At 45.7% G+C, this 27,917-nt stretch overlaps 1 protein-coding gene across 11 annotated transcripts in view; it reads right to left on the bottom strand.

Annotated features, from left to right (window-relative positions):
• LOC140729743 (liprin-beta-2-like) overlaps window positions 1-27,917 on the bottom strand; it is a 220,114-nt gene that overhangs the window by 116,120 nt on the left and 76,077 nt on the right. For all 11 annotated transcript variants that reach the window (XM_073049891.1, XM_073049886.1, XM_073049896.1 and 8 more), the window contains exons 2-3: window positions 18,364-18,473; window positions 12,837-13,051 (exon numbers count right to left, since the gene is read on the bottom strand). In XM_073049891.1, the coding sequence (XP_072905992.1) occupies window positions 12,837-13,051; window positions 18,364-18,427 (279 nt within the window). In that variant the 5' untranslated portion in view covers window positions 18,428-18,473. The remainder of the gene's footprint in view (window positions 1-12,836; window positions 13,052-18,363; window positions 18,474-27,917) is intronic.

The following is a 27,917-nucleotide window of genomic DNA, read 5'->3' as shown; positions in this document are numbered from 1 at the left end:
AGGAACTGGATGATACCGTTCTACTATTTTTGCCTGCAGATGCTGGGAATCTGGAAAAAAAAAAGCAGGTGGCATTGGAAACACATCAAAATGCTGGAGGAACTCAGCTGGTCAGACAGATCTGTCGACAGGGATAAAGAGTCAATGTTTCGGGCTGAGATCTCCACAGGTTTCACATCTACATGAAAACATTAAAACACACACTGAAATTTGTTGTTTGTGCCAAGGACCACCACAGTCCATGGATGTGCGGGGGGGGGGGGGGGGGGCAGCCCACCAGTGTCGCCAAGCTTCCGCATCAACATAGCTATACGCATAACTCACTAATCCGATCGTCACGACAAGGGACAGAGGCATCATGGCTATCCATCACAACCAAGGAAGACTCCAGTTTGTGAAGCTTCTTCATACCACTGGACCTGGACTTCTGAGTGGAATTGCCCCAGCGCAACAGCTTTTCCACTTTAGGAATTCTCCCACATCGGCTTCGTGTCATCAATGGACAATCGTATACAATGGACAATCACCCCCACTGACTCTATCTTAACCACTTCCTCTGGCAGCTCATTCCGCATACAGCACTGTGCAAAAGTCTTGGGCACATATATATGGCTAGGGTGCCTAAGGCTTTGTTGCACGGTACTGTATTTGTCAACGTGGATTGGAGAGCGAGTTTGTAAATCTGACAGGAGCAAAGTATGTTGGGAATGGAGAGGGTGGACGAGTGTGCGACAGGTGGCAAAGAAGGAGTGCCGGGGTGGGGTTGGTGCAGATGCAGACACACCCAGTCCTGAGACACCAGGCAAGGTCATTTGATCCAAAACAATTGGTTTATTGATCATTACAGAATGTCTGTTTGGTACATCCCACTCCCTCCCTTCTTCCTTCCCCTTTTCCCAACCACGATTCCCCTCTCCCTGTCCCCCTCCCACTCTCAGTCCACAATAGAGGCCTATATCAGAGTTAGGTTTATCGTCACTCACATATGTCATAAAATTTGTTTTTTTGTAGTAATACATAAAATTACTACAGTACTGTACAAAAGGCTCAGCTATATATATGTGCCTAACACTTTTGCACAGTACTATAGATAACCACTTTGTGTAAAAAAAAGTTACTCAAGTTCCTTTTAAATCTTCCTTTCTTCACCTTTAACTCTGACCTCTAGTTCTTGATTGCTCAACCCCGTGACAAAGACTGCGCACATTCACTCCATTCCTACCCCTCATGATTTTATACAACTGCACCATAACTTCCTGATTCTGATCTCGGCCCAGATATGTTAACTTACTTCCTTTGGGTGATGAATTTGTGTAATTAATTGCAACAGACAAATGTGGAGGCCAAGTCATTAGGTATATTTAAAGCAGAGGTTGACAGGTATTTGATTAGACCATAGACATGAGAGCAGCATTAAGCCATTTGGACCCTTGAGTCTGTTCTGCCTGATCTTGGCTGATTTACTATCCCCCTTAACCCTATTCTCCTGCCTTTTTCCCCCATAATCTTTGACGTCCTGACTAATCATGAGCTATCATGATTAACCACTTCCTCTGGCAGCTCATTCCACATACAGCACTGTGCAAAAGTCTTAGGCACATATAAATGGCTAGGGTGCCATTTATAGGGTGCCTCCTCTTTAAATATACCCAATTACTTGGCCTCCACAGCTGTCTGTGGCAATGATTAGTAAGAATGTCAAAGGTAATGGGGACGATGCAGGAGAATGGATTTGAATAAATCAGCCGTGATCAAAAGGCAGAGCGTATTTGATGGGCTGAATGGCCTATTTCTGCTCCCATGTTCTTTGGCCTATCCCCTTTTAAGTATTTAACTGATAGCCTTACTTTAAAGGTTCATTTTATTATCAAAGTATGTATGCAGAGTACCACTCTGAAACTTCTCCTTTCCAGATAGCCGTAGAATACAGAAGACGGTAGTACTTGAAAGAAAGACATCACTGCCCCCCCGCATGAAAAGAAAAATAAACAAGAACTCGCAAACCCCAAACAACACCAACCCCTCCCTTGCACAAAAGCTAAAAGATCACCCAAACCCCCAGCCCGCCAATTAACAAAGAATGGTCAAGAACATGAATTAAAGACATAGAACTGAACGAGGCCAATATGAAGTACAGTCCAATCCGTAAATTTCAGAATTTCAATAACATCTCCGGGGGCAGCAACTTGAACCAGTAGAACTTGAATTATTTCCACAGTTCCCATCAGCTGTTGATTACGCAGCAGAGAAGAAAGACACTTTCCTGTGGTGAAGGATTCTTAACAGGGATGTGCCTTGCTGGTGAGCTGGGAGGTTTCTCTCTGGGGAATTGCCTCAGAAGGAAGCCAAGTGTTGAGAAGAAGGTTTTTTTTTGCTGTAGATTCTGAGAACAGCACACACTCCAGGACTTTTATTCTTTGAACAGGAACTTTGGTTCATTGGCGAGAGAGGGTATGAATGTATGAGAGGCTTCAATGAGCCCTCCACATCATTTTTCTAAACTCCACTGAGTACAGGCCCAGAGCCAAACACTCCTCACATGTTAACCCTTTCATTCCCAGAATCGTTCTCATGAACTTCCTCTGGACCCTCTCCAAAACCAGCACATCCTTTCTTAGATAAGGGTTGAAAGGGCTAGATCGGATGAATGGGGAGATGATGTTTCCTATAATGGGGGAGTCTAGGACCAGGTGGCACAGCCTCAGAATACAAAGTTATCACTTTAGAACAGTGATGAGGAGCAATTTCTTCAGTCAGAGGGTGGTGAACTTGTAGAATTCATTGCCTCAAATGTTGTGGTTGCCAAGTCAATGGGTATATTTAAATCAGAGGGTGATAGGAACTTGATAAGTCAGGGTATCAGAGGTTATGGGAAGAAACGAGAAAGGGGTTGAGAGGAAAAATAAATCAGCTACGATGGAACAGTGGATTAGACTCGATGGGCTGAATGGTCTCATTCTGTCCCCATGTCTTTGGGTTTTGTGAGATCTAGGGAAATCACACACCCGGGGTGAAAGATTGCTGTGTGCAAACCAGAGGCAGTTGTCCAAACCCCTAAACCATCCGATCGGTGGGTTCTGAGTTCTGGGATTGGATCTACGTAGAGGCAGAAGGCACGAGGAGTGGTGACCCCTCAAGTTGTGAATTGGCAAGACAGAGCTTGAGGTCTAGTTCAAAGTCCTCAATCCAGTCTCACTTGTCATCATTGGCAACTCCTGGGGTCGATGATGAAGATTGAAGCTTGAAGATCAATTGGAACTCCAGAAGACAACTTGTCATATGCTGAAAAGCCTCAATAGGGTGGGTGTTTCCTAGAGTGAAAGACTCTCCAGCTGTGACAACCTTAAGGAACCAATCAAATACTGAAATGCCAACATAGAGTGGATGTGAAGAGAACATTTCTTTCAGTGGGGGAGTTTAGAACCAGAGGGCACAGACTCAGAATAGAGGGACATTCATTTAGAACAGAGATGAGGAAAAATGTCTTTAGCTGAGAGCAGTAAATCTGTGGAATTGATTGCCACAGGTAGCTGTGGTGGCCAAGTCACTGGGTAAATTTAAAGCAGGGGTTGATGGTTTCTTGATTAGTCAGGGCATGAAGGGTTACTGCAGAAGGCAGGAGATTGGGGTTGAGAAGGAATGGATCAGCCAAGATGAAATGGTGGAACGGACATGATGGGCTGAATGCCCTAATTCTGCTCCTATGTCTTATGGTCTAAGTTAAGGGCCAATGACCAGTGCCGAGAGTCTCCTAGTCCACTGGGGAAGTTGAAGTCCTACGTCTGCAAATCTGAGATTCCACCAGAGCTGGAGGCTGTGTTTAGAGAACAGGGTATGTGTGTGTTTGGGTGGGTAGAAGGGCGGAATGGGGGTTCTTTACAGTTGTTTTGTTGCTTGTTTGTTTTTTTTGCCTCGTTAGTTGTTCTGCAGAGCTTTGTGGGCAGGCTTTGTTGGTCCGAGATAAATTACTCTGGCGAGCTACACTTGGTGGCGAATGCCCCAGTAAGGGTGATGGGGTTAAGTAAACACTTTGAATTGTCGTGATACGCGGGATGCCCCCAGCACATTTGGTTGTTAACACAAATGACACATTTCACTGTATGTATACTTAAGTCAAGTAAAAGGATCAGCCATGATTGAATGGCAGAGCAGACTTGATGGGCCAAATGGTCTAATTCTGCTCCTATGGGTTATGGTCTTAAACCCATCACCCCTATTGGGGCAGAGGCCATCGACAGCAGCTCACCGCAGTCCTTTGTCCTGGGCCAGACTTTCACACTGTCCCCAGGTCTAGCCCATCTACTTGCTGTATCCTTCCTCTCCCAGGAATGAGGTCTTTGGAGCTTCTGCTGGCATTTCTGTAGCTCTGGGTTTTTATGGGATGGGGTTGCTAGCCCCATGGCCAACCCTCCTCCTTTCACAGCTGGGTTTGGGACCGTCCATGGGGAGTTCATACCCGTTCCTCCTCCTTTCACAGCCGGGTTTGGGACTGTCCATGGGGAGTTCATACCCGTTCCTCCTCCTTTCACAGCCGGGTTTGGGACTGTCCATGGAGAGTTCATACCCGTTCCTCCTCCTTTCACAGCCGGGTTTGGGACTGTCCATGGGGAGTTCATACCCGTTCCTCCTCCTTTCACAGCCGGGTTTGGGACTGTCCATGGGGAGTTCATACCCGTTCCTCCTCCTTTCACAGCCGGGTTTGGGACTGTCCATGGGGAGTTCATACCCGTTCCTCCTCCTTTCACAGCCGGGTTTGGGACTGTCCATGGGGAGTTCATACCCGTTCCTCCTCCTTTCACAGCCGGGTTTGGGACTGTCCATGGGGAGTTCATACCCGTTCCTCCTCCTTTCACAGCCGGGTTTGGGACTGTCCATGGGGAGTTCATACCCGTTCCTCCTCCTTTCACAGCCGGGTTTGGGACTATCCATGGGGAGTTCATACCCGTTCCTCCTCCTTTCACAGCCGGGTTTGGGACTGTCCATGGGGAGTTCATACCCGTTCCTCCTCCTTTCACAGCCGGGTTTGGGACTGTCCATGGGGAGTTCATACCCGTTCCTCCTCCTTTCACAGCCGGGTTTGGGACTGTCCATGGGGAGTTCATACCCGTTCCTCCTCCTTTCACAGCCGGGTTTGGGACCGTCCATGGGGAGTTCATACCCGTTCCTCCTCCTTTCACAGCCGGGTTTGGGACCGTCCATGGGGAGTTCATACCCGTTCCTCCTCCTTTCACAGCCGGGTTTGGGACCGTCCATGGGGAGTTCATACCCGTTCCTCCTCCTTTCACAGCCGGGTTTGGGACTGTCCATGGGGAGTTCATACCCAACCCTCCTCCTTTCACAGCCGGGTTTGGGACTGTCCATGGGGAGTTCATACCCAACCCTCCTCCTTTCACAGCCGGGTTTGGGACTGTCCACGGCGGAGTTACATTTCGATGTACATGTGAAAAATGAATGAGTCTGAATTTCAGGGGTGCCACGTTAGCAGACTGGTTAGTGTAAAGCTTTACAACGCTGGCCATGGATCGGAAGGTTGAGATTCAGTTTTGCCACTGCTGCTCTCCCCATTGCTGCTGCATCTCACTCTGTGTTTCAATGTACAGAACACACAAAGCTAATAAAACTAATCTGTAGCCTTGCACAACATTAATAATTCAGACTGCCTCTCTTGTGCTGTATTGGTCTGTGTTCTGTGAATCTACATCCACCACCCTTTTTGGGAATGGATTCCGATTGTAGCTGTTAGTTGGGTGATGTCTCTCACTCGTTAGCCAGCTCTTGAGATTCCACGCTCGCTGACTCACCCAGGAAAACCAATCTTTTCCCAGCATTTCCTATTTTTGTTTCAAATATCCAGCTTCTGCAATTCTGTTTTTGATTTACACTGACTTGTTGAGTATGCTGCCAATTCTAATCCAGAAACACTTCTTGAACTGCTGTCTGATGAGATTTTTGTCCATCTCTCTTATCTTTCTCCTCAACCTCTGCCCATAATACCATGAAACACATGAGCAGTTAGACCATTCGGCCCATTGAGTTTGCTGCACTATGGCCGATCGATCATCCCTTTCAATCCCATTCTCCCGCCTTCTCCCCTAACCTTTGATCCCGAGTAATCAAGAACCTATCAACCTCCTCTTTAAATATACCCAATGTTCTCACAAACAATGGACTCACTTTCAAGGACTCTTCATCTCATGTTCTCGATACTTACTGCTTATTTATTATTATTATTATTATTATTATTATTATTATTATTTCTTTTTGTACCTGCACAGTTTGTTGTCCTCTGCACTCTGGTTGAATGCTCTTTCATTGATTGTTATAGTTATGATTCGATAGATTAATTGAGTGTGTCCACTGGAAAATGAATCTCAGGGTGGATAGGGTGACACCTGTATACTTACATAATAAATTTACTTTGAACTCCAAACACACAGCCATCGGTGGCAATTAATTCCACATGTTCACCACCCTCCAGCTAAAGAAATTCCTCCTCATCTCTGTGCAAAAGGGACATCCTTGTATTCAGAAGCTGTGCCCTCTGGTCCTAGGCTCTCCCACTATAGGAAACAATCTCTCCCTGTCCACTTTATCTAGGCTTTTCAAAATACAATAGGTTTCAATGAGACCCCCCCTCATTCTTTTAATCTCTAGCAAGTACAGGCCCAGAGCCAAATGCTCCTATGTTAACCATTTCATTCTCAGAATTATTCTCACAAACCTCCTCTGGACCCTCTCTAATGCCAGCACACCTTTCTTAGAGATAAGGGGCTCACAATACTCCGGTGTGGTCTGACTAATGTCTTATCAAGACATAGCATTACCTCCTTGCTTTTATATTGTGGCTCTCTCACCACTCTGGTGAGCCTCCTCTGGACCCTCTCTAATGCCAAGGAGAACCTTCAGGGATTCTCTATCTCATCGTTGATAATGTACTGATAAAAATCCAGCTATACAGAGTAATTTCTTTTCCTATCCTCCTGGTCAACCTGATTTTATTTACTTGGAGACAAATCTGCCACCCCACCTTATCAAGCTTCCTTCCCACCTCTTTTGCAGCTCTACAACGGTTTTTGGACCTGAAAGCTTTTGTCCTCTTCTCTCCCCACAGATATCCATTTAGAAAAGCGAGGAGGAGGAATTTCTTAAGCCAGAGAGTGGCATTTCTCGCATTTTGTATATTATTTTATATTTCCAGGATCTGCAGTTTTTTTTTAGTCTGAGATCTTCAAGCTCAACATTTCTCGTGACTGCTCATGGTCTGGAATCCCTCCTAGAACTTTCCTTCACCACTGAGGACATCTTCAAGAGGTGGTTCCTAAGAAGTAGCATCCATCATTAAACACCGTCACCATCCAGGACATGCCTTCTTCCCAATACCATTAGAGAGAAGAGGAGGTACAGGATCCTGAAGACACGCTCTCAGTGACTCAGGAACAGCCTCTTACCCTCCACTACAGGTGTCCCCTCCCCCCTTTACAAAGGTAGAGCGTTCCTATGAAACCTTTCTTAAGCCAAAATGGTATAAAGTGAAGGACCATTAATTTATATGGGAAAAACTTTTGTAAAAGCGAAAATCCTCTTTGTAATGTGAAAACAGGTTACTAATGTTTGTAAAAGTGAAGTGGCGTAAAGCAACCATTCGTAAAGCGGGGGACACCTGTATTAGATTTACCACACTGTTAGATGCCATTTTAATTGTGCTTTGAAGCATTTAATGCCTTTCATGATTAGTTTCTAGATCAGTCAAGGTGTCAAAGGTTACAGGGAGAAGGCAGGAGATCGTGGTTGTGAGGGGAAATGGTGGAATGGCAGAGCAGACTCAGTGGACCAAATGGCCTAATGCAGCTCCTGTATGTTCCAATCAGCAGTTAGCATGACACTATTACAGCTCGGGGTGTCAGAGTTAGGAGTTCAATGCCGGTGTCCCCTGTAAGGAGTTTGTACGTCCTCCCCATGGAATGTGTGGGTTTTCTCCGGGTAGTCCGATTTCCTCCCACAGTCCAAAGATGTACCTGTTGGTAGGTTCATTGGTAAATTGACCTGTGACTAGGGTTAAACTTGGGGTTGCTGGGCAGTGTGATATGAAGGGCCAGAAGGGCCTGTATCTCTAAATAAAACAAAGTAATTTTGCTCTAAACCATTTATTGATTAGTAAGGCTGTCAAAGGTTATGGGAAAAGGGCAGGAGAATGGAGCTGAGAGGGAAAACAAATCAGCCATGATTGACTTGATGGGCCGAATGGTCTAATTCTGCCCCTAGGTCTTACAGTCTAATGGTCTTAGTCACCATGTTATTCACAAGCTCTCTGTATCCCAGCGAGCTCTGGCGTACAAACCTAACAGGCGTGAACAGTGGAAAGCAACAGAGAGTGCTGGCTCTTTCTTCTAGAGAAGGGAAACTGTGTGTGTCGGGAGAAAATGCAAGTGGCATCGGACCGTGCAATCAGAGGGCGAGGTTGAGTGAGTTTAGATCTTCCCACATTCTTAACCCAACAATAGCTCTGGCCAACACACTGTAGTGGGCCTGGGTTCGGATTAAGCACACAGGACTTCCCGCCTGGGGGAAAGAGTGGGCACAGGGAGGGGAAGGGAGTGGGCTTGGGAAGATGATTAGTCAGAGGTTGCGGAGTCCGGAAGGAGTCAGGCATTGAGCGTAATAGTTAAACAAATAAACCTGTCTGTGCCTTCAAGAGAATTGCATGCATTTCAAAACTTTTAGCATCAACATAGCTTGCCCACAACTTAGTAGCCCTAACCCATACATCTTCAGAATGTGGGAGGAAACTGGAGCACCCAGAGGAAAGCCACTCAGTCACAGGAAGAGCACACAAACCCCTTATAGACAGCAGTGGAAATTAAACCTGGGTTGCTGGTACTGTAAAGCATTAACCGCCATGCTGCTTCAGAATTTAGTGGGTGGCCCTTTATCTTAAATCATAAACCACCAGCTCCACATTCAGCCTGAAGTGAAAATACCCTCACCACATCTGTGTCAATGCCCCTTTGGTTTCTCCCCACCCTCACCGCAAGCCACCCTCTGTTTGTCCCAAGACAGAGGCTGTCCACACATATGGGATTTCTCTCAGTCCCGAGATTTCCCTTCCTGATAGACTCGAAACTTCAAAGCTCAAAGCTGGTGCCTAATATCTGATATTAATGCTCCACTGACCATAAGAAAACATTGCAAAGAAATTAGAGTCAGAAGGGATATGGAGACCACTGCACATGATCTGAAAAAGCTGCAAACTCAGCCAGCTCCATTGTGGACATTAGCCCTCCCCAACAGGGATCCCAACCTTCTTTATGCCATAGAGCCTTGCCATTAACTGAGGGGTCTGCGAGCTCCAGGTTGGGAACCCCTGCTCTCCAGCATCAAGGACATCTTCAAAAGGAAACACCTCAAAAAGCTGGCAGTCATTATAAAGAACACCCCCCCTCCCATTCACCCGGGACATGTCTTCTTCTCATTGCTACCATCAGGGAGGTGGTACAGGAGCTTGAAGAGACACACTCAGTGATTCAAAACAGCTTCTTCCCCTCTGCCATCAGATGTTTGAATGGACAATGAACCCATGAAGACTAGCTCACTATTCCTCTCTCTTTGCTCTACTTCCCTAATTTAATCTTTGAAATGTATTTCTTATTGTAATTTATAGTTTTATCTATTGCACTGTACTGCTGCCGCAAAACGACCCATTTCACAACATTTGTTGTTGATATTAAACCTGATTCTAACTCTGAAATTTTCACTGATCTCTCTCATTAAACCTTTGAATCTTGGTTCCATCTTAGTAAAACCTCCTTAGTACTGTTTTCAAGTCTTGACATTTTCCTTAAAATGAAATGCCCAGATTTGGATACAAGAAAACAGCTATAATAGCTCAAGCAAGGAACTCTAAACAGTTCTGTACAATTCCCCTAGGTTTCATAAACCTCATGGTGAATCCATGGAATTCATTGCTACAGACAGCTGTGCAGGCCAAGTCACTGGGTATATTCAAAGTGGAATTTAATAGTTTTTTTATTAGTAAGGGTTTCAAAGGTTACAGGAGAAGGCAGGAGAATGGGTTTGAGAGGGAAAATAAATCAGCCATGATCGTATGGCGGAGCAGACTCAATAGATCAAATGGTCTAATTCTGCTCTTATGTCTTACGACTTTTCTCTCTAAGTATTTAGCCAATAACCTTGCTTGACTGATACCCACAGTTTCTACCAGCTGAATGGAGGTGAAGAACATGTTCCAATGTTTCCTGACAAGGTTGATCCTTGCCAGTGAGCTGGGAGATTTCTCCCTCGGGACTGCCTCTGAAGCAAGCCCCGTCTCTGTCCAAGTGTTGAGAAGGAGGTTTTGCACGCTGGTACTTTGCCAATCTTTATGTATAGATTTTGATCAATTCTATTATATTTCTTCATTTTCATGTAAATGCATGCAAGAAAATGAATATCAGTGTAATATATGATGACATACCCATACTCTGATAACAAGTTTCCTTTAACTTTAAATGAAGGTCCATTACTCGAGACATTCTCCTTCCTCGATTAGGGATTGTCAGTTGGAACTGGATCCCAGGTTTGTTTCAGTGTAAGCAAAAGCTTAATAGGAATGTTAGGCAAAATAAACTAGATCCAGTCGGAACTCGGCCTTGAACTTATAAACGTGGTTAACTCCTTGTTCGATGCATTGGAGGGGAAACCATCTCATTGTCAAGGTTACCAATTCTGGTTGGACTTCTGACGTACCATTGAAAGCATCATGGTCTGGTTTGTCAATTCAAATGGTCAGGAGTACAAGGAGCTGCAGAGACTGGTGGGCTCTGCCCAAGACATCAAATGCACATCCCTCCCCGCCATCAGCAGTACTTATATCCAGTGCTGCCTCCAGAAAGCAACATCTATCATCAAAGACCCTCACTGTCCAAGGCCATGCCATCTTCTCACTGCTCCCGTTGGGCAGGAGGTACAGAAGCTTCAAGCACCACAGCACCAGGTTCAGGAACAGCTACTTCAACCACTCTGTTCTTCAACCAACTGACACAACCCTAATCACTACAGTCTAGCAACGCTAAGACCATTTTGACCACTTTGCATTAAAATGGACTTTTTTTTGGTTCTAATTGTGTCCTTTATTGTAAAATTGAGTTTACATTTAATTATTGTGAATGCACCCATGATGCTCTGTGCCTGTGATGCTGCTGCTGGTAAGTTTTTCATCGCACCTGTGCAGACAACAGTCTTGTGTAGAAGACAATAAACTCCACTCTTAACTTTGACCTCTCATGCAAAATGTCCCACCACATGATTGGGCACCTGGCATGCCAATCCTCTAAAAGATCCGCCCATACCACATATCAAATCAACAGTTATCCAAAGTTCTTAATTTGTCAATCAATTTCCAATCATCAACAGCTTACACAAGACAACCGGAAAAATTTTGAAATCTAAACAAGATTTGTATAGTTGGTAGAGATCCGCAATTTTGCTCCACATCATTGCTATGAAGTGCTGAGGAACAGTTCTTGGAGACAAACAGAAAGTGCACTGCAGATGCTGTGGTCAAATCAACACGTACAAAGAAGCTGGATGAACTCAGCAGGTCGGGCAGCATCCGTTGAAAGGAGCAGTCAACGTTTTGGCCCGACCTGCTGAGTTCTTGGAGACATATGTTATTTCACCTTTTGAACAAATCTGCATTTCAGATCTGCTGTTCACATCTTCAGAACACTTCAAAGCACTTTTCAGCCAAAATAGTATTGGATACCACAGTGAGTCAGCCCCACAGTATGAGACCCTGGTTCGAACTCAGTGCCCTGTGCTGCCCATGTGGAGTTTGCAAGCTTTCCCTGTGACCGCATGGGTGACTTCCCACAGTTCACGGTTAACTGGCCACTGTAAATAGTGTATGACATTAGACAATAAGTGCAGAAGTAGGCCATTCGGTCCTTCGAGCCAGCACTGCCATTCAATGTGATCATGGCTGATCATACACAATCAGTATCCCGTTCCTGCCCTCGCCCCATATCCCTTGACTCCGCTATCTTTAAGAGCCCTATCTAACTCTTTCTTAAAGCATCCAGAGAATTGGCCTCCACTGCCTTCTGAGGCAGAGCATTCCACAGATCCACAACTCTCTGGGTGAAAAAGTTTTTCCTGAACTCCGTTCTAAATGGCCTACCCCTTATTCTTAAACTGTGGCCTCTGGTTCTGGACTCCCACAACATCGGGAACATGTTTCCCGCCTCTAGTGTGTCCAATCCCTTAATAATCTTATATGTTTCAATCAGATCCCCTCTCATCCTTCTAAATGCCAGTGTATACAAGCCCAGTTGCTCCAATCTTTTAACATATGACAGTCACACCATTCCGGGAATTAACCTTGTGAACCTACGCTGCACTCCCTCAATAGCAAGAATGTCCTTCCTCAAATTTGGAGACCAAAACTGCACACAATACTCTAGGTGGGGTCTCATCAGGGCCCTGTACAACTGCAGAAGGACCTCTTTGCTCCTATACTCAACACCCCTTGTTATGAAGGCCAACTTGCCATTAGCTTTCTTCACTGCCTGCTGTACCTGCATGCTTACTTTCAGTGACTAATTGATTCCTAAAACTTGTCCCTATTGTGTAAGGTGCTGGATGTTATGAGAATGCAGGGTGACTTGGACAGGTTGGGTGAGTGGGCAGATGCAGTTTAATGTGGATAAATGTGAGTTTATCCACTTTGGTGGCAAGAACAGGAAGGCAGATTATGATCTGAATGGTGTCAAGTTAGGAAAGGGGGAAGTCCAACGAGATCTAGGTGTCCTTGTTCATCGCACCACTGTACTGTTACTCACAGAGATGTTATCCAGCCAGTTAGCCACTGCCTGTAGTGTGGCCGTGGGGATCTGATTCCGAACCTCGTCTCTCTCCCGTTCGCTCCCCAACATTTCCAGCCTGATCCGCAGGTTTTCCACCAGCTGCAGAACCTGCAGTGACCTCAGGTAGGTGGGTGGGATGGGGGAGCTGATGTCGTACATCCCGTTGGAGTACTCTGCTGCTGCCTTTGAACCTGCGGAATAAAGGACAAGCACTTTCACCCTGGGATACCAAGCTATTAGTGTCTGGTTTGGTGCAGAATCCTCTCACAATGTATGAAAACTCCAGTGAGCTGTCAGGTCAGCAGAAACAGTCACTGGCTGCAGTCTACCATCACCGGGACAAAAAGTGGCCGGAAAATCATTGCGGACACCACCCATCCTGCAAACTACTTTTTTCAAATGGTCCCTTTTGGAAAGTGCTGCAGGGCTATTAAAAGAAAAACCTCGCACCATCTTAAAATTTCTTCCCCCAGGAAGTTAATCTCTTTAACCATTCTAGTTAGACACCCCTCCCCAGCTTTTGGAACGTTGCCCATCATAGATCAAAGTACTGAGTACAGGGATTGGGATGTTATGTTAAAGTTGTACAAGACATTGGTGAGGCCTAATTTGGAGTATTGCATGCAGTTCTGGTGGGGAAGGGGGGGGAAACGAGAGGGGATTGGGGGTGCGAGAGAGAGAAGGGGCACGAGAGAGACAGAAAGAGAGAGAAGGGGCACGAGAGAGAGAAAGAGAGAAGGGGCACGAAAGACAGGAAGAGAGAAGGGGCACGAGAGAGAGAAAGAGAGAAGGGGCACGAAAGACAGGAAGAGAGAAGGGGCACGAGAGAGAGAGGAGAGAGAGAGAGAGTGAAGGGGCACGAGAGGGAAAGTTTGAATGAGAGTAATGCAGAATGAGTGAGCAATTGGCAAGGGCTGTAGTTACTAATCTGACCACTAGATGACAGTGTCGTTTATGTAATTGCACCTGGAAGCCGCATCCTGGTCAAGCAATCACCCCGCGGTTGCTCACTATGTGTTTCACGTTATAACTGGCTCAGGCCGTCATGTGGATGACAGGCCAAGAGCTTTGAGGTCTTGTCAATAACTCCCTGATGTCCATACTCAGATCTTTGCAACCGAGATGCTGAGCAGTGTTGGAAACTGAACTTTGGTATTAAAGTGTCTTTGGTCTGAACAACTCACTCACTTGATATTCTATTCCCACCTCTGCCAAACATTCAGTGCTGCATTTACATAACGGCCAAAACAGGGGACATATGGAGCTTCGTGAGGGGTCACTGTGCCCACTGACCCAATTAATCGCATTTGGATTATCAAGTAGATTTGTTCACCCTTCAGTAAAAAAGATTCCATTAAGCCTGAAGTTCAGAAGTGATTTAAAGAGATTAGCTTTATTTGTCCCATGTACATCAAAACATACTGAGAAATGCATTGTTTAGGTGAGGTCACACCAGAAAGGTTGCTGCTCGTGGCAGCCTGCAAGAATTGCCAGGCTCCAGTGCCAATATCGCAAGCCGGCTACTCATTAACCCAAACCAGATGTCTTTGGACTGTGGAAGGAAACCCACATGATCATGGGGTGAATGTAGAAACTCCTTACATACTGGGGCAGGAACTGAATCCCAATCAGTGATTGCTACCACTGTCAAACGATTGCAAATTATAAACCCTATTATACAAACATACAAATTAGGAGCAGGAGACAGTTCCACCGTGATATAATGGGAGCTGGTGTTATGCAGTAATGCAGTAATGCAGTGATTTAGATGTATATCATATTTTTTACTGAGTTAAGTATTGTATGTAATTAGTTTTGCTACAACAAGTGTATGGGACATTGGAAAAAAGTTGAATTTCCCCATGGGGATGAATAAAGTATCTATCTATCTATCTTTTATGCATCTTCTGAACTGCCATCACTGCAATCTGCAGACTGTAAGAAACACACTTTTGAACTTCTGTTGTGTATTGGTTACTTGCTAGTCTTGGTTATTTATAATTTTTCATACGTTGTATTGAACTTTATTTTCCTGTAAATGCCTGCTAGAAAATGAAACTCAAGGTAGTACAGTATGTGGTGGCATACACTCAGTGGCCACTTTATTAGGTACACCTGCTCATTAGATGGTCTGGAGTCTTGGGTCCTGAGCAAGATATAGTTTGTGGATTGCACTCGGTTCATGTTATGACGTGTTTCTGATCGCTCCTTTTTGTTGCTTTGTGCGATTTTGATCAGGGCAGACTGGCTCCGCGGCCTGCAGTCAACAAACGACACAGCACTAAATTGAGCTGAACTGAACCGAACATTCCTAGAGTGTCCAGTGACTGTGGTTTGCTGGTTTATAGTCTGTGCTTTTCATTCGCTTTTCAGCCATTTGTGCACTTTGTTTTTTTGCACAGTGGTTGTTTGATGTTTTCTTTGAACAGGTTCCATGGCGTTTCTTTGTGTCGTGGCTGTCTGTGGGAAGACGAATCTCAGGATTGTATACTGCATACATACTTTGACAATAAATGTACTTTGAATCTTTGAAACCCCTATCAGTTCAGATTGGCGACATCTCCATCAGCACAGGTGCACCACAAGGCTGTGTGCTCAGCCCCGTACTCTACTCACTTTCCACTTACGACTATGTGGCTAAGCATCACTCCAATGTTGTATTTAAGTTTGCTGATGACACCACTATCACTGGCTGACCGAAAGGTGGCACTTTCAAAGACTCTTCATCTCATCTTCATGATATTTATTGCTTATTTATTTATTATTATTATTTTCATTTTGTATTTGCACAGTTTGTTGTCTTTTGCACACAGGTTGTCCACCCCATTGGTGCAGTCTTTCATTGATTCTATTATGGTTGCCGGATTTATTGAGTGTGCTTTCAAAACAAAAATCTCAGGGTTGTATATGGTGACATATGCACTTCGATAATCAATTTAGTCTGAACTTTGAACTTGCTGGCACAGTTATGGGCATGCTATGTTGGTGCCAGAATCATGGTGTTACTTGCGACTACCCCCAGCACAATCCTTAGATTGTGTGACCATTGACACAGAAGACCCATTTCACTATGTTTTGATGTTCACTTTAAGATAAGATTAGCTTTATTTGTCACATTATCAACATTTAAATGACAGTCATGGATAGGAAAGATTTAGAGCAGGGGTTCCCAAACTCTTTTCATGTCATGGACCAAACAAATTAACTGAGGGGACTGCGGAACTCCAGGTTTTGAAGGACATGGATCAAATGGGATTAGGTTAGATGGTCAGCTTTGTTGGCAGAGCTTTGGGTTGCAGGTGGAAACTGGAGCATCGTAGGGATGCTGCAAACTCCACATGGTCAGCAAAGTCAGTCAGAATTGAACACAGGTGCAACGTGAAAGCTCCCTAACTGTGCACTGGACTGTCTGGATGGTGGCGAAACTGTGAAATCCCCTATCCACGAGGACAGAGAACGCTAGAGGGCACCCAACACATCCTCGGACTGTGCTGGTCATTGACACAAATTACACATTTCACTGTATGCTTTGATGCACATATCACAAATAAAGATTTTTAAATCTTTGGCAACACACACAAGATGCTGGAGGAACTTTGTGTTGATGGCTTCCAGCATCTTGGAGAATTGTGTGCAGTTTTGGTTGCCCTGTTTTAGTAAAGATTTAAAGACAAGAAACTCTAAGTGTGGCCACACCAATATTTTCTATAACTGCAACATAACATCCAGCTCCCATCCTCAGTACCCTGACTGCGAAGGTCAGAGTGCCAAATGCCTTCTTCGCCCTGTCTACCTTTGATATGGATCCTTTGATGAATTAAGGCAGGAGAGATTTGTACAGGAGTGGAGCAGGAGTGCTGGTACCTTAATGTAACTTCAAGTAATTTTTTTGTGTACTGCACTGTACTGCTGCCACAAAAGAACAAATTTCATGACATATAGTGTGCCAGGATAATAAACTTGATTCTGATTCTAATGATAAGAATGTGTGAGAGACAGAGAGACAGGAATTTTATTTTGGGTGAGATGTTAACCAAAGGATAATTCTGTTTCTTTCCCCCAGATACATCAATCAATTTCAGAATACACACCTAATCATTGAAAGAAAGTTGTGGACTTAGAAGCCCAGAAGATTCATAACACATGTACTGAGGAAAGAGAAGCTCAAGCAGCTTGTAATGTCAGGAAAAATTGATGGAAGAAATAGTCATGATCAATAGTGCATGACATTCATCAGTTATTTTCTATACATTTCTATAGATTTCTGGGGGATAGTGTTCTGACTGGTTGCATCACTGCCTGGTATGGAGGGGTCAAAACACAGGATTGCAGAGGGTTGTAGACTCTGCCAGATCTATCATGGGCACAACCCTCCACAGAGTTGAGAACATTTTGAAGAGGCAGTGCCTCAGGAAGGCCACATCCACCAGTAAGGGCCATCACCATCTGGGACATGCCCTCCTCTCAGTACTACCATCAGGGGGAGTCCAGGAGCATGAAAATGCATACTCAACATACATGGAACAGTTTCTTCCCCTCCGCCATGAACACCGCCTCACTATTCCTTTTCTGTACTATTTATTTATTGTAACTGACAGTAATTTATATATTTTGTACTGCTGCTACAAGACCACAAATTTCACGCCATGTTAGTGATAATAACCCTGATTCCAATTCACTGTACGGGTGTATCCAAGGGTTTGTTTCCCCTCTTCCTACATTAAAACTGATCGAGTCTAAGAGGCCTTCAAAGTGCAACAGAACACTATGTAAGACTGCAGGATAGGAGCATTAGGCCATTCATCCCATCAAGTCTGCTCCACCATTTGATAACAGCTGATTTATTATCCCAGTCAACCCAATTCCCCTGCCTTCTCCCTGTAACCTTTGGCCCCCATAACTAATCAAGAACCTATCAACCTCTGCTTTAACTATACCTTAACACTGTGTGTGGCAAGTAATTCCACAGATTCATTTTAATTTTATTTCATTGAGATACGTTGGAGAGTAGGCCCTTTCAGCTGTGCCCTACACTCCCTCCCCAATTTAACCATTGCCTAAACATGGGAAAATTCACAATGAACAATTAACCAACCGGTTGGTCTTTGGTCTTTGGGAGGAAACTGGAGCACCTGGAGGAAACCCATGCAGTCACGGGGAGAATGTACAAACTCCTTACAGGCAGCGGCGGGAATTGAACCTGGGTTGCTGGTACTGTAAAGTGTTGTGCTAACCACTACGCTACCATACTGCCCCTGGATAAAGATTCATGACCCTTTGGCTAAAGAATTTCCTCCTTACCTCTCTTCGAAAAGGGACATGCTTGTATATTGAGGATGTGCCTTCTGGAGTATCCTGCGAATGGGAAAGGCACTCTACAGAAGCAAATTCTCTTTTCACCCATTGGCTACACCACCCAACCCAGTGCCCAATAAGAAGCTCATCTGCTACGACATCATTCATTGGTTCCACCACCCATCCTTGTGCCCAATCAGGAGCTTACCTGCAATGATGTCATCCATTTGTTCCAAGGCTGCTTCGAGCATGTGACTGGCATCTGAGGACATGATTTTGGCCAGTACTTCTCTTTAATTAACCCCTCGAATGCTTCCACTGCGAACAATAAGGAGGCAAAAAGAAAGCTCCATTACTGGAAAGACCAGCAACCTGCATTATCACGCGACATGCAGGAGACATAGACTCAGAGCCATACATCACAGTAACAGGCCCTTCATCCCATCTATTCCATGTTGTACTGATATTCTTCACACGGATATTAGACCTTCAAATTCTTCTCGTCCATGTACTTTTCCAAACAGAGTATGGAACACTACAGCACAGTACAGGCCCTTTGGCCCAGAATGTTGTGCTGACCTTTTAATCAACTTAACCCTTCCCTCCCATGTAGCCCTCCATTTTTCTGTCATCCATGTGCCTGTGTGAGAGACTCTTAAATGGCTTTATTGTATCTACCTATAGCACCACACCTGGTAGGGTGTTCCACACACTCACCACCCTCTCTGTAAAAAGCCTCCAACCACCTTAAAATTATGTCCCTTCATAGTTGCCATTTCCACCTTGGGGGAAAAGTTTCAGGTTGTATATTGTATACATTCTCTGATATCAAACTGAACCAACAAACTGATCCTGCATTTGGCCTAAAGCCTGCTGAAACTTTCTTCTTCACATATCTGTCCAAAAGTTTTCATTTTCTTTCAACACTGATAGGACCACTTTCTCTAGCAGTTCATTCCATACATATACACCACCATCTGTGGAAAAGCTCATCTCTCAGATCCTTTTAAATATTTCCCCTCTCACCTGAAACCCAGTTTTACACAACCTTAGCATTGGGGTTGGGGGTGGTGGGGGGGGGGGGGAGAACTATCTACCCAATCATTCTGCAGATGCTCCAAGTCTTGAGCAAAACACACAAAATGTTGGAGGAATTCAGTAGGTCAAGAGGAAACTATGGACCTCCTCACCTGACCATCCCTTCCACCTTGGCTCCCCTCCGCCTCCCCTTTCCTTCATGTTACACTCTCCTCTCATATCAGATTCCTCGTTCTTCAGCCCCTCACCTTTTCCACCTGCCACCTCCCAACTTCTCAATACAATCCACTACTCTCCAACCATGGATAATAATAAGTCAAAACCAGATTATTCTGACTTCTGGTAATTTTTCTCCCTCTTCCTTCCCTGTTTAGTCCCCCACTCTGGACCCCCTCTTTTCTCTTCACCTGCCTATCACCACCCATCCTCCTTTTCTTTCCCCCATGATTTACTCTCATCAGATTCCTTCTACAGCCTTTCACCTTTCCACCCATCACCTCCCAGCCTCCTCCTCCATCTCACTTCCCCACCCACCATGTGACAATATTAAGCCAATAGTATTAATCCCTTCCTTACTTCTATTTGGCTCTGTGACCTTCTCTCTCTTACACACTCATCAGCTTCCCTTTTGAGATTGAGGAGCGAATCAGAGACCATTTTAACTGCACGCCCTAGGCAGATGGGGGAAACCTGGAGTACCAGGTGGGAAATTCTTGAAATTTCATCTAAACTCCACGCAGACTGCTCCCAAGGTCAGGGTCCAGCCCAGAGTGGCAGAGCTGAGGGAGCAGTACTACCTGCCGCACCATCGTGACGCTGTTTTAACGAGATTCAGCCGCCAGTGACACGAGGAGGCCATTAGGCGTACCATGTCTGTAACTAGCCCCCAACAAAGCAATCCCAACGTTGCACGTTGCCTTTTCAAACCCAAACATCGGTAATTCCTTTCCTCCTACAGATGCTGCTCAGCTCTGCGAGTTCCCGCAGCAGAAACGCAGACACAAGAGACTTCAAATGCTGGAACCCTGGGGATCTGTTGCAGGCACTCAGTCTGAGGAAAGGAATTTTGTCTATTTCGGGTTGATACCCTGAATCAGGACCATTCTTTTCCCTCCACAGATGCTGCGCGACTTGCCGAGTTCCTCCTTCCGCCTCCTCATTTCTATTTAAAATTAGCAAAGAACTACGAGTTTATAATAACAGCGTTCAGTTCAGGTGGCACGGTTAGCCCAAGGGTTTACAGCAGCAGCAACCCCGGATCAGTTCAGGTGGCATGGTTAGCCCAAGGGTTTACAGCAGCAGCAACCCCGGATCAGTTCAGGTGGCATGGTTAGCCCAAGGGTTTACAGCAGCAGCAACCCCGGATCAGTTCAGGGGGCACGGTTAGCCCAAGGGTTTACAGCAGCAGCAGCCCCGGATCAGTTCAGGTGGCACGGTTAGCCCAAGGGTTTACAGCAGCAGCAGCAACCCCGGATCAGTTCAGGTGGCACGGTTAGCCCAAGGGTTTACAGCAGCAGCAGCAACCCCGGATCAGTTCAGGTGGCACGGTTAGCCCAAGGGTTTACAGCAGCAGCAGCAACCCCGGTTCAGTTCAGGTGGCACGGTTAGCCCAAGGGTTTACAGCAACAGCAACCCCGGATCAGTTCAGGTGGCATGGTTAGCCCAAGGGTTTACAGCAGCAGCAGCCCCGGATCAGTTCAGGTGGCACGGTTAGCCCAAGGGTTTACAGCAGCAGCAGCAACCCCGGTTCAGTTCAGGTGGCACGGTTAGCCCAAGGGTTTACAGCAGCAGCAGCAACCCCGGTTCAGTTCAGGTGGCACGGTTAGCCCAAGGGTTTACAGCAGCAGCAGCAACCCCGGTTCAGTTCAGGTGGCACGGTTAGCCCAAGGGTTTACAGCAGCAGCAACCCCGGTTCAGTTCAGGGGGCACGGTTAGCCCAAGGGTTTACAGCAGCAGCAACCCCGGATCAGTTCAGGTGGCACGGTTAGCCCAAGGGTTTACAGCAGCAGCAGCAACCCCGGTTCAGTTCAGGTGGCACGGTTAGCCCAAGGGTTTACAGCAGCAGCAACCCCGGTTCAGTTCAGGTGGCACGGTTAGCCCAAGGGTTTACAGCAGCAGCAACCCCGGATCAGTTCAGGTGGCACGGTTAGCCCAAGGGTTTACAGCAGCAGCAGCAACCCCGGTTCAGTTCAGGTGGCACGGTTAGCCCAAGGGTTTACAGCAGCAGCAGCCCCGGATCAGTTCAGGTGGCACGGTTAGCCCAAGGGTTTACAGCAGCAGCAACCCCGGATCAGTTCAGGTGGCACGGTTAGCCCAAGGGTTTACAGCAGCAGCAACCCCGGATCAGTTCAGGGGGCACGGTTAGCCCAAGGGTTTACAGCAGCAGCAACCCCGGATCAGTTCAGGTGGCACGGTTAGCCCAAGGGTTTACAGCAGCAGCAACCCCGGATCAGTTCAGGTGGCATGGTTAGCCCAAGGGTTTACAGCAGCAGCAACCCCGGATCAGTTCAGGGGGCACGGTTAGCCCAAGGGTTTACAGCAGCAGCAGCCCCGGATCAGTTCAGGTGGCACGGTTAGCCCAAGGGTTTACAGCAGCAGCAGCCCCAGATCAGTTCAGGTGGCACGGTTAGCCCAAGTGTTTACAGCAACAGCAGCAACCCCGGATCAGTTCAGGGGGCACGGTTAGCCCAAGGGTTTACAGAAACAGCAACCCCGGATCAGTTCAGGGGGCACGGTTAGCCCAAGGGTTTACAGCAGCAGCAACCCCGGATCAGTTCAGGGGGCACGGTTAGCCCAAGGGTTTACAGAAACAGCAACCCCGGATCAGTTCCTGTCACTGTCCGTAAGATACATTTTCACCGTCATCGCGTGGGTTTCCCCCGGGTATTCTGCTTTCCTCCCAGAGGGTTAGTAGGTCACGTGTGCAATTGGGTGGTGTGGGCTTTTTGGGCTGCATCTCTAAATAAAATACAATTTAAAAAATGATCCCAACATGGATTGGTAAACTACAAAGTCCTGTACGTCCACACATCTGCGGCTCTGTTCTGGTACGGGTCCCCAGAGAATTGTGATTTTAGGTTAGGGAGTGGCATTGGAAGCTCGTCCCAGACACAGCTGGGCATTGAACAAAATGCAGAACATAGATCAAACATACAGCCTTTTATTAAAACATGACAGCAAAAATGATTTGTTGAAAGACCCAGACAGAATGGACACGGAGAAAACGTTTCCAAAGGTAGGAGAGTCTAGGACCAGAGGGCACAGCATCAGAATGGAAGGACATCCCTTCAGAACGGAGATGAGGAGGAATTTCTTTAGCCAGAGGCTGCTGAATCTGTGGAATTCATTGTCACTCACAGCTGTGGGGGCCAAGTCATTGGATACATTTCCATCGCTGCCGCCTGTCCTGCTGAGTTCCTCCAGCATTTTGTGTGTGTTGCTCTGGATTCCCAGCATCTGCAGAACCTCTTGTGGAGGTTGATAGGTTCTTGATTGGCAAGGCAAGGTTATATGGCTGATAGAAAAATGGTAGACTATGTCTGAGGGAAGGTTTCAATTGATCTTTAGAGTAGGTTAAATGACCCGCACAACATCACGGGCCAAAGTGCCTATATTGTGCTGTAATATTCATATGGAGCCAGTGATCATTAATGGAGAATGTGTGGAGCAGGTTAAGACCTACAAGTATCTGGGAGTATAGATAGACGAGAAGCTAGACTGGACTGCCAACACAGATGCCTTGTGCAGGAAGGCACAGAGTCGACTGTACTTCCTTAGAAGGTTGGCGTCATTCAATGTCTGCAGTGAGATGCTGAAGATGTTCTATAGGTCAGTTGTGGAGAGCGCCCTCTTCTTTGTGGTGGCGTGTTGGGGAGGAAGCATTAAGAAGAGGGACGCCTCACGTCTTAATAAGCTGGTAAGGAAGGTGGGCTCTATCGTGGGCAAAGTACTGGAGAGTATAACATCGGTAGCTGAGCGAAGGGCGCTGAGTAGGCTACGGTCAATTATGGAAAACCCTGAACATCCTCTACATAGCACCATCCAGAGACAGAGAAGCAGTTTCAGCGACAGGTTACTATCGATGCAATGCTCTTCAGACAGGATGAAGAGGTCAATACTCCCCAATGCCATTAGGCTTTACAATTCAACCGCCAGGAGTAAGATATGTTAAAGTGCCGGGGTTGATTGTATTTAATGTATTTAAGTAAACTACTTAAGAACTTTTTAAAAGCTATTATTAATGCTTTTTGAGAGAGTGATTTGATGCATATCATATTTTTACTGAGTTAAGTATTGTATGTAATTAGTTTTGCTACAACAAGTGTATGGGACATTGGAAAAAATGTTGAATTTCCCCATGGGGATGAATAAAGTATCTATCTATCTATGTTACGGGGAGAAGGCAGGAAAATGGGGTGGAGAGGGAAAATACTCGCTGCTGCTAATAAGGAGTTTGTGTGTTCTCCTCATGACCATGTAGGTTTCCTCCGGTTGCTCCGGTTTCCTCCCACCATCCAAAATTCTGCTGGTTGGTAGGTTAATTGGTCATTGTGATTAGTGTAGGGTTAAATCAGGGGATTGTAGGCAGCAGGCTCGAAGTGCTAGTAGGGCCTATTCTGCACTGTATCTCAATAAATAAATACAATCAGACATGGTAGAGAAGACGTGATGGGATGAATGGCATAATTTTGCTCCTACGGTCGAAACAAAAGCTATTTAAAACCGGCAAACACAGATACATTCAGACAGTAGGATCAAATCGAGCAAATATTTTTCTGAAGTCAGGAGGCTTTTCAGCAGAGTGGGGTGAGAAGCCTTGCGTCTCGACCAGTTCAATAGGCAGTGCTTTACTGTCCACACGCCAGTGATTTACATGTGAACTCTAAGGAATGTACCCTGCCCGCTTGCTCTCCAAACTTGGCTTCTGATCAACATCCTGACAGCTGCTGGTAAAGAACAGCCCACAAAATGACTGAAGCATTCATAAAGATAAAATATAATCTATGCCTTTGTTTGTCCAGGGTTAAGTTATTAGCTTTGCATGCGCCCCAACAACATTCCGTCCTCATTATAAAACCATAAGACATAGGAGCAGAATGAGGCTATTTGGCCCATTGAGTCCGTTCTTCCATCATGGAGGACTTATTATCCCTCTGAACCCCATTCTCCTGGCTTCTCCCCATAACCTTTGATGCCCTGGCTAATCAAGGACCTATTAATCTCTGAATATCTTTACATATACTCAATGACTTGGCCTCCACAGCAGTCTGTGGCAATGAATTCCACAAATTCACCCTCGTTTGGCTGAAGGAATTCCTCATCATCTCTATTCTAAATGGATGTCCATCCTTTCTGAGGCTGTCCTAGACTCCCCCCACTATAGGAAGCATCTGGACCACATCTACAGTCCAGGCTTTCCGATATATGATAGGGTTCAATGAGATCCCCCCCCCTCATTTTTCTAAAATCCAGCGAGTACAGGCCCAGAGCCATCAAATGCTCCATATATCCCAATGCTTTCATCTCCAGGATCATCCTGGTGAACCTCCACTGGACTGGAATACCGAGGTATTTCAGTGAGGGCTGGGAACGAGTAGGTTATGTTTTACACATTATGCCCCTCCTCCCTCCAAGTTAACAGCTTCATGGTTGTATGAATTCAAAGGGTTAAGCTGTTTTTTGGACTCATTCGTCATTTTAATGTCATTGCGACCTCATCAAATGTGAGCAGTTCGCCACTGCACGCAGTGCCCAACAACAGGCTTATTGACTGAATTAATTTCAGATTAATATGTAGAGACAGCAGCTCAAAGGACCACACAGCAGGGCAGTTTGTAAAGCAGCTGCCTTGCAGCGCCAGAGATCCAGGTTCAATCCTGACTTTGGATGTGGTCTGTGTGGGATTCTCCCCTTGACTGCTGTTGGATTACGGTGTACGATTTTCATAGATTAAACTTTGCAGTTTAATTTACCTAGTTCAACTTCAAACTCCATAGATGCTGTATGACCTGCTGAATCTGTTCGATGCTGTATCTCAATAAATAAATAGGCACATGGATGACAGAATAATGGGGGACTATGTAGGAGAGGCGGGTTAGATTGATCTTGGAGTAGGACAAAAGGATGGCACAACATCATGTGTCAAGGAGCCTGCACTGTGCTGTGGTGTCCTGTTTGACTCTAACCTGCATTTATAAAGCATTGCCTCCATCACAATACATTTTAAAGTTTGCAATTCAATCCGTGACTACATGTTAGCAGGTTGAGCTAATTTGAATGCAGATTAAGATGGAAACCAGTTAATCTGGTTTAGATCGTTGTACTAGTTGAAGTATGTCACCACTGCTGAGCCACAGGTGCGTTATCTGCCTAACCAGGTGCTGGGGTTTAACCGACGGGGTGCAGAGAAGCTGCCCTGTGTTAGGCCACAAGACTGTAATATTTTGGAGCAGAATTAGGCCATTCGGCCCATTGAGTTCCTTTCACCATTCTGTCAGGGCTGATTTACTTTTCCTCTCAACACCAGTCTCCTGCCACTCCTGATAACCGCTGACGCCCTGACTAATCAAGAACCTATCAACCTTCACTTTAAATATACCCAATGACTTGGCCTCCACAGACATCTGTGGAATTTATTGCCACAGATTCACCATCTCTGGCTAAATAAAACCCTCGTCTCTTTTCTAAATGGATATCCTTCTGTTCTGAGGCTGTGCCCTCTGGTCCCGGACTCTCCCTCAATTGGAAGCATCCTCTCCAAATCCTCTCTATCTAGGCTTTTCAATATTCAATTGGATCTCCTTGAAACCTTTCTCATTCTTCTGAACTCCAGTAAGCGTAGGCCCAGAGCTATTATACATTAACTCTTTCATTCCTGGGAATCTGTGTACAGTTCTGGTCACCGAATTATAGGAAAGATATCAATAAATTAGAGAGAGTGCAGAGACGATTTACTAGGATGTTACCTGAGTTTCAGCACTTAAGTTACAGAGAAAGGTTGAACAAGTTAGGTCTCTATTCATTGGAGCGTAGAAGGTTGAGGGGGGATTTGATCGAGGTATTTAAAATGTTGAGAGGGATAGATAGAGTTGACGTGAATAGGCTGTTTCCATTGAGAGTAGGGGAGATTCAAACGAGAGGACATGATTTGAGAGTTAGGGGGCAAAAGTTTAAGGGAAACACGAGGGGGTATTTCTTTACTCAGAGAGTGATAGCTGTGTGGAATGAGCTTCCTGTAGAAGTAGTAGAGGCCAGTTCAGTTGTGTCATTTAAGGTAAAATTGGATAGGTATAAGGACAGGAAAGGAGTGGAGGGTTATGGGCTGAGTGCGGGTAGGTGGGACTAGGTGAGATTAAGAGTTCGGCACGGACTAGGAGGGCCGGAATGGCCTGTTTCCATGCTGTGATTGTTATATGGTTAACTCAGCAGGCCAGGCAGTACCTACCTGGTGAAGTAGAAGGACTGTTTAGGGCCCTGAATGGTAGTGAGAGAGGAGGTGTAGGGCAGGTATAGCATTTGTTCCACTTGCAACGATGTGCTGGATTGGCAGATCAGTGAGGAGGGACGAATGGACAAGGGAGTCACTACCACTCCACCAGCCTCCGTGTCCAGCACATAATTTCCCCAAAACATCTGCCACCTCCAACAGGATCCCGCCACAAAAACACACCTTTCTCTTCCCCCCAAACTCTCACTTTCTGCTTTCCGCAGGGATTACTCCCCTCCAGGTTTCACCAGTCTTCACTGTGGAAGATACTAGCAATATGCAAGAAATTCGAGAACGTCAGGGGGTAGAAGTGAGTGTAGTTGCTATTACTGTGAAAGTGTTTGTGAAGATGAAAGATCTGAAGGTAGATAAGTCACCTGGATCAGATGGGCTATACCCCAGGATTCAGAAAGAGGTAGCTGAAGAGATTCTGGGGGCATTAGTAGTGATGCTTCCAGAATGGTTCCGGAGGACTGGAAAATTGCACTCTAAGAAAGGAGGGAGACCGAAGAAAGGAAATTACAGGCCAGTTAGCCTGATGTCAGTGGTTGGAAGATGCTGGAGTTCATTATTGAAGATGAGGTTTTGGGGTACTTGGAGCATGATAAAATAGGTCAAAGTCAACATGATTTCCTTAAGGGGAAATGTTGCCTGACAAATCTGTTGGAAATCTTTGTCTATTCTGCCTGTTATTTCCTCAGTCAGCGAATGTTGTTAACTAAGATTTTCAAAAGGCCTTTGACAAGGTGCCATATATGAGGCTGCTTAACAAGATAAGAGCCCATGGTATTACAGGAAATATCCTAGCAGATCGCTTCTCGGCCTTTTGGCTAAGATCAAGTGTAGGAAATATCCTAGCAGAGAGAGAGCATTGGCTGATTAGCAACATGAGAACTGTGGGAAAAAGGAGACCCGTTGCAGTTGGCTGCCAGTAAAAGTGGTGTGCTGCAGGAGTCGATATTGGGACCATTCCTTTTCACATTATATGTCAATGATTTGGATGACAGAATTGATGGCTTTCTGGTTATGTTTGCAGACAATACAAAGGTAGATGGAGGGGCAGGTAGTGTTCAGGATGTAGCGAGGATGTGGGCAGACTGGGAGAATGGGCAAAGAAGTGGCAGGTGGAATGTAGTATAGGGAAGTGTATGGTTATTCACTATGGTAGAGGGAATAAGGCATAAACTGTTTTTTTAAAATGGAGAGAAAATTCAAAAATTAGAGGTGCAAAATGACTT

Source organism: Hemitrygon akajei, chromosome 6 (assembly GCF_048418815.1).
Source record: "Hemitrygon akajei chromosome 6, sHemAka1.3, whole genome shotgun sequence".
In the NCBI taxonomy this organism is placed as follows: Eukaryota; Metazoa; Chordata; class Chondrichthyes; order Myliobatiformes; family Dasyatidae; genus Hemitrygon; species Hemitrygon akajei.
Note: the sequence above shows the minus strand (reverse complement) of the source record. Positions and strands in the feature narration are given on the sequence as shown.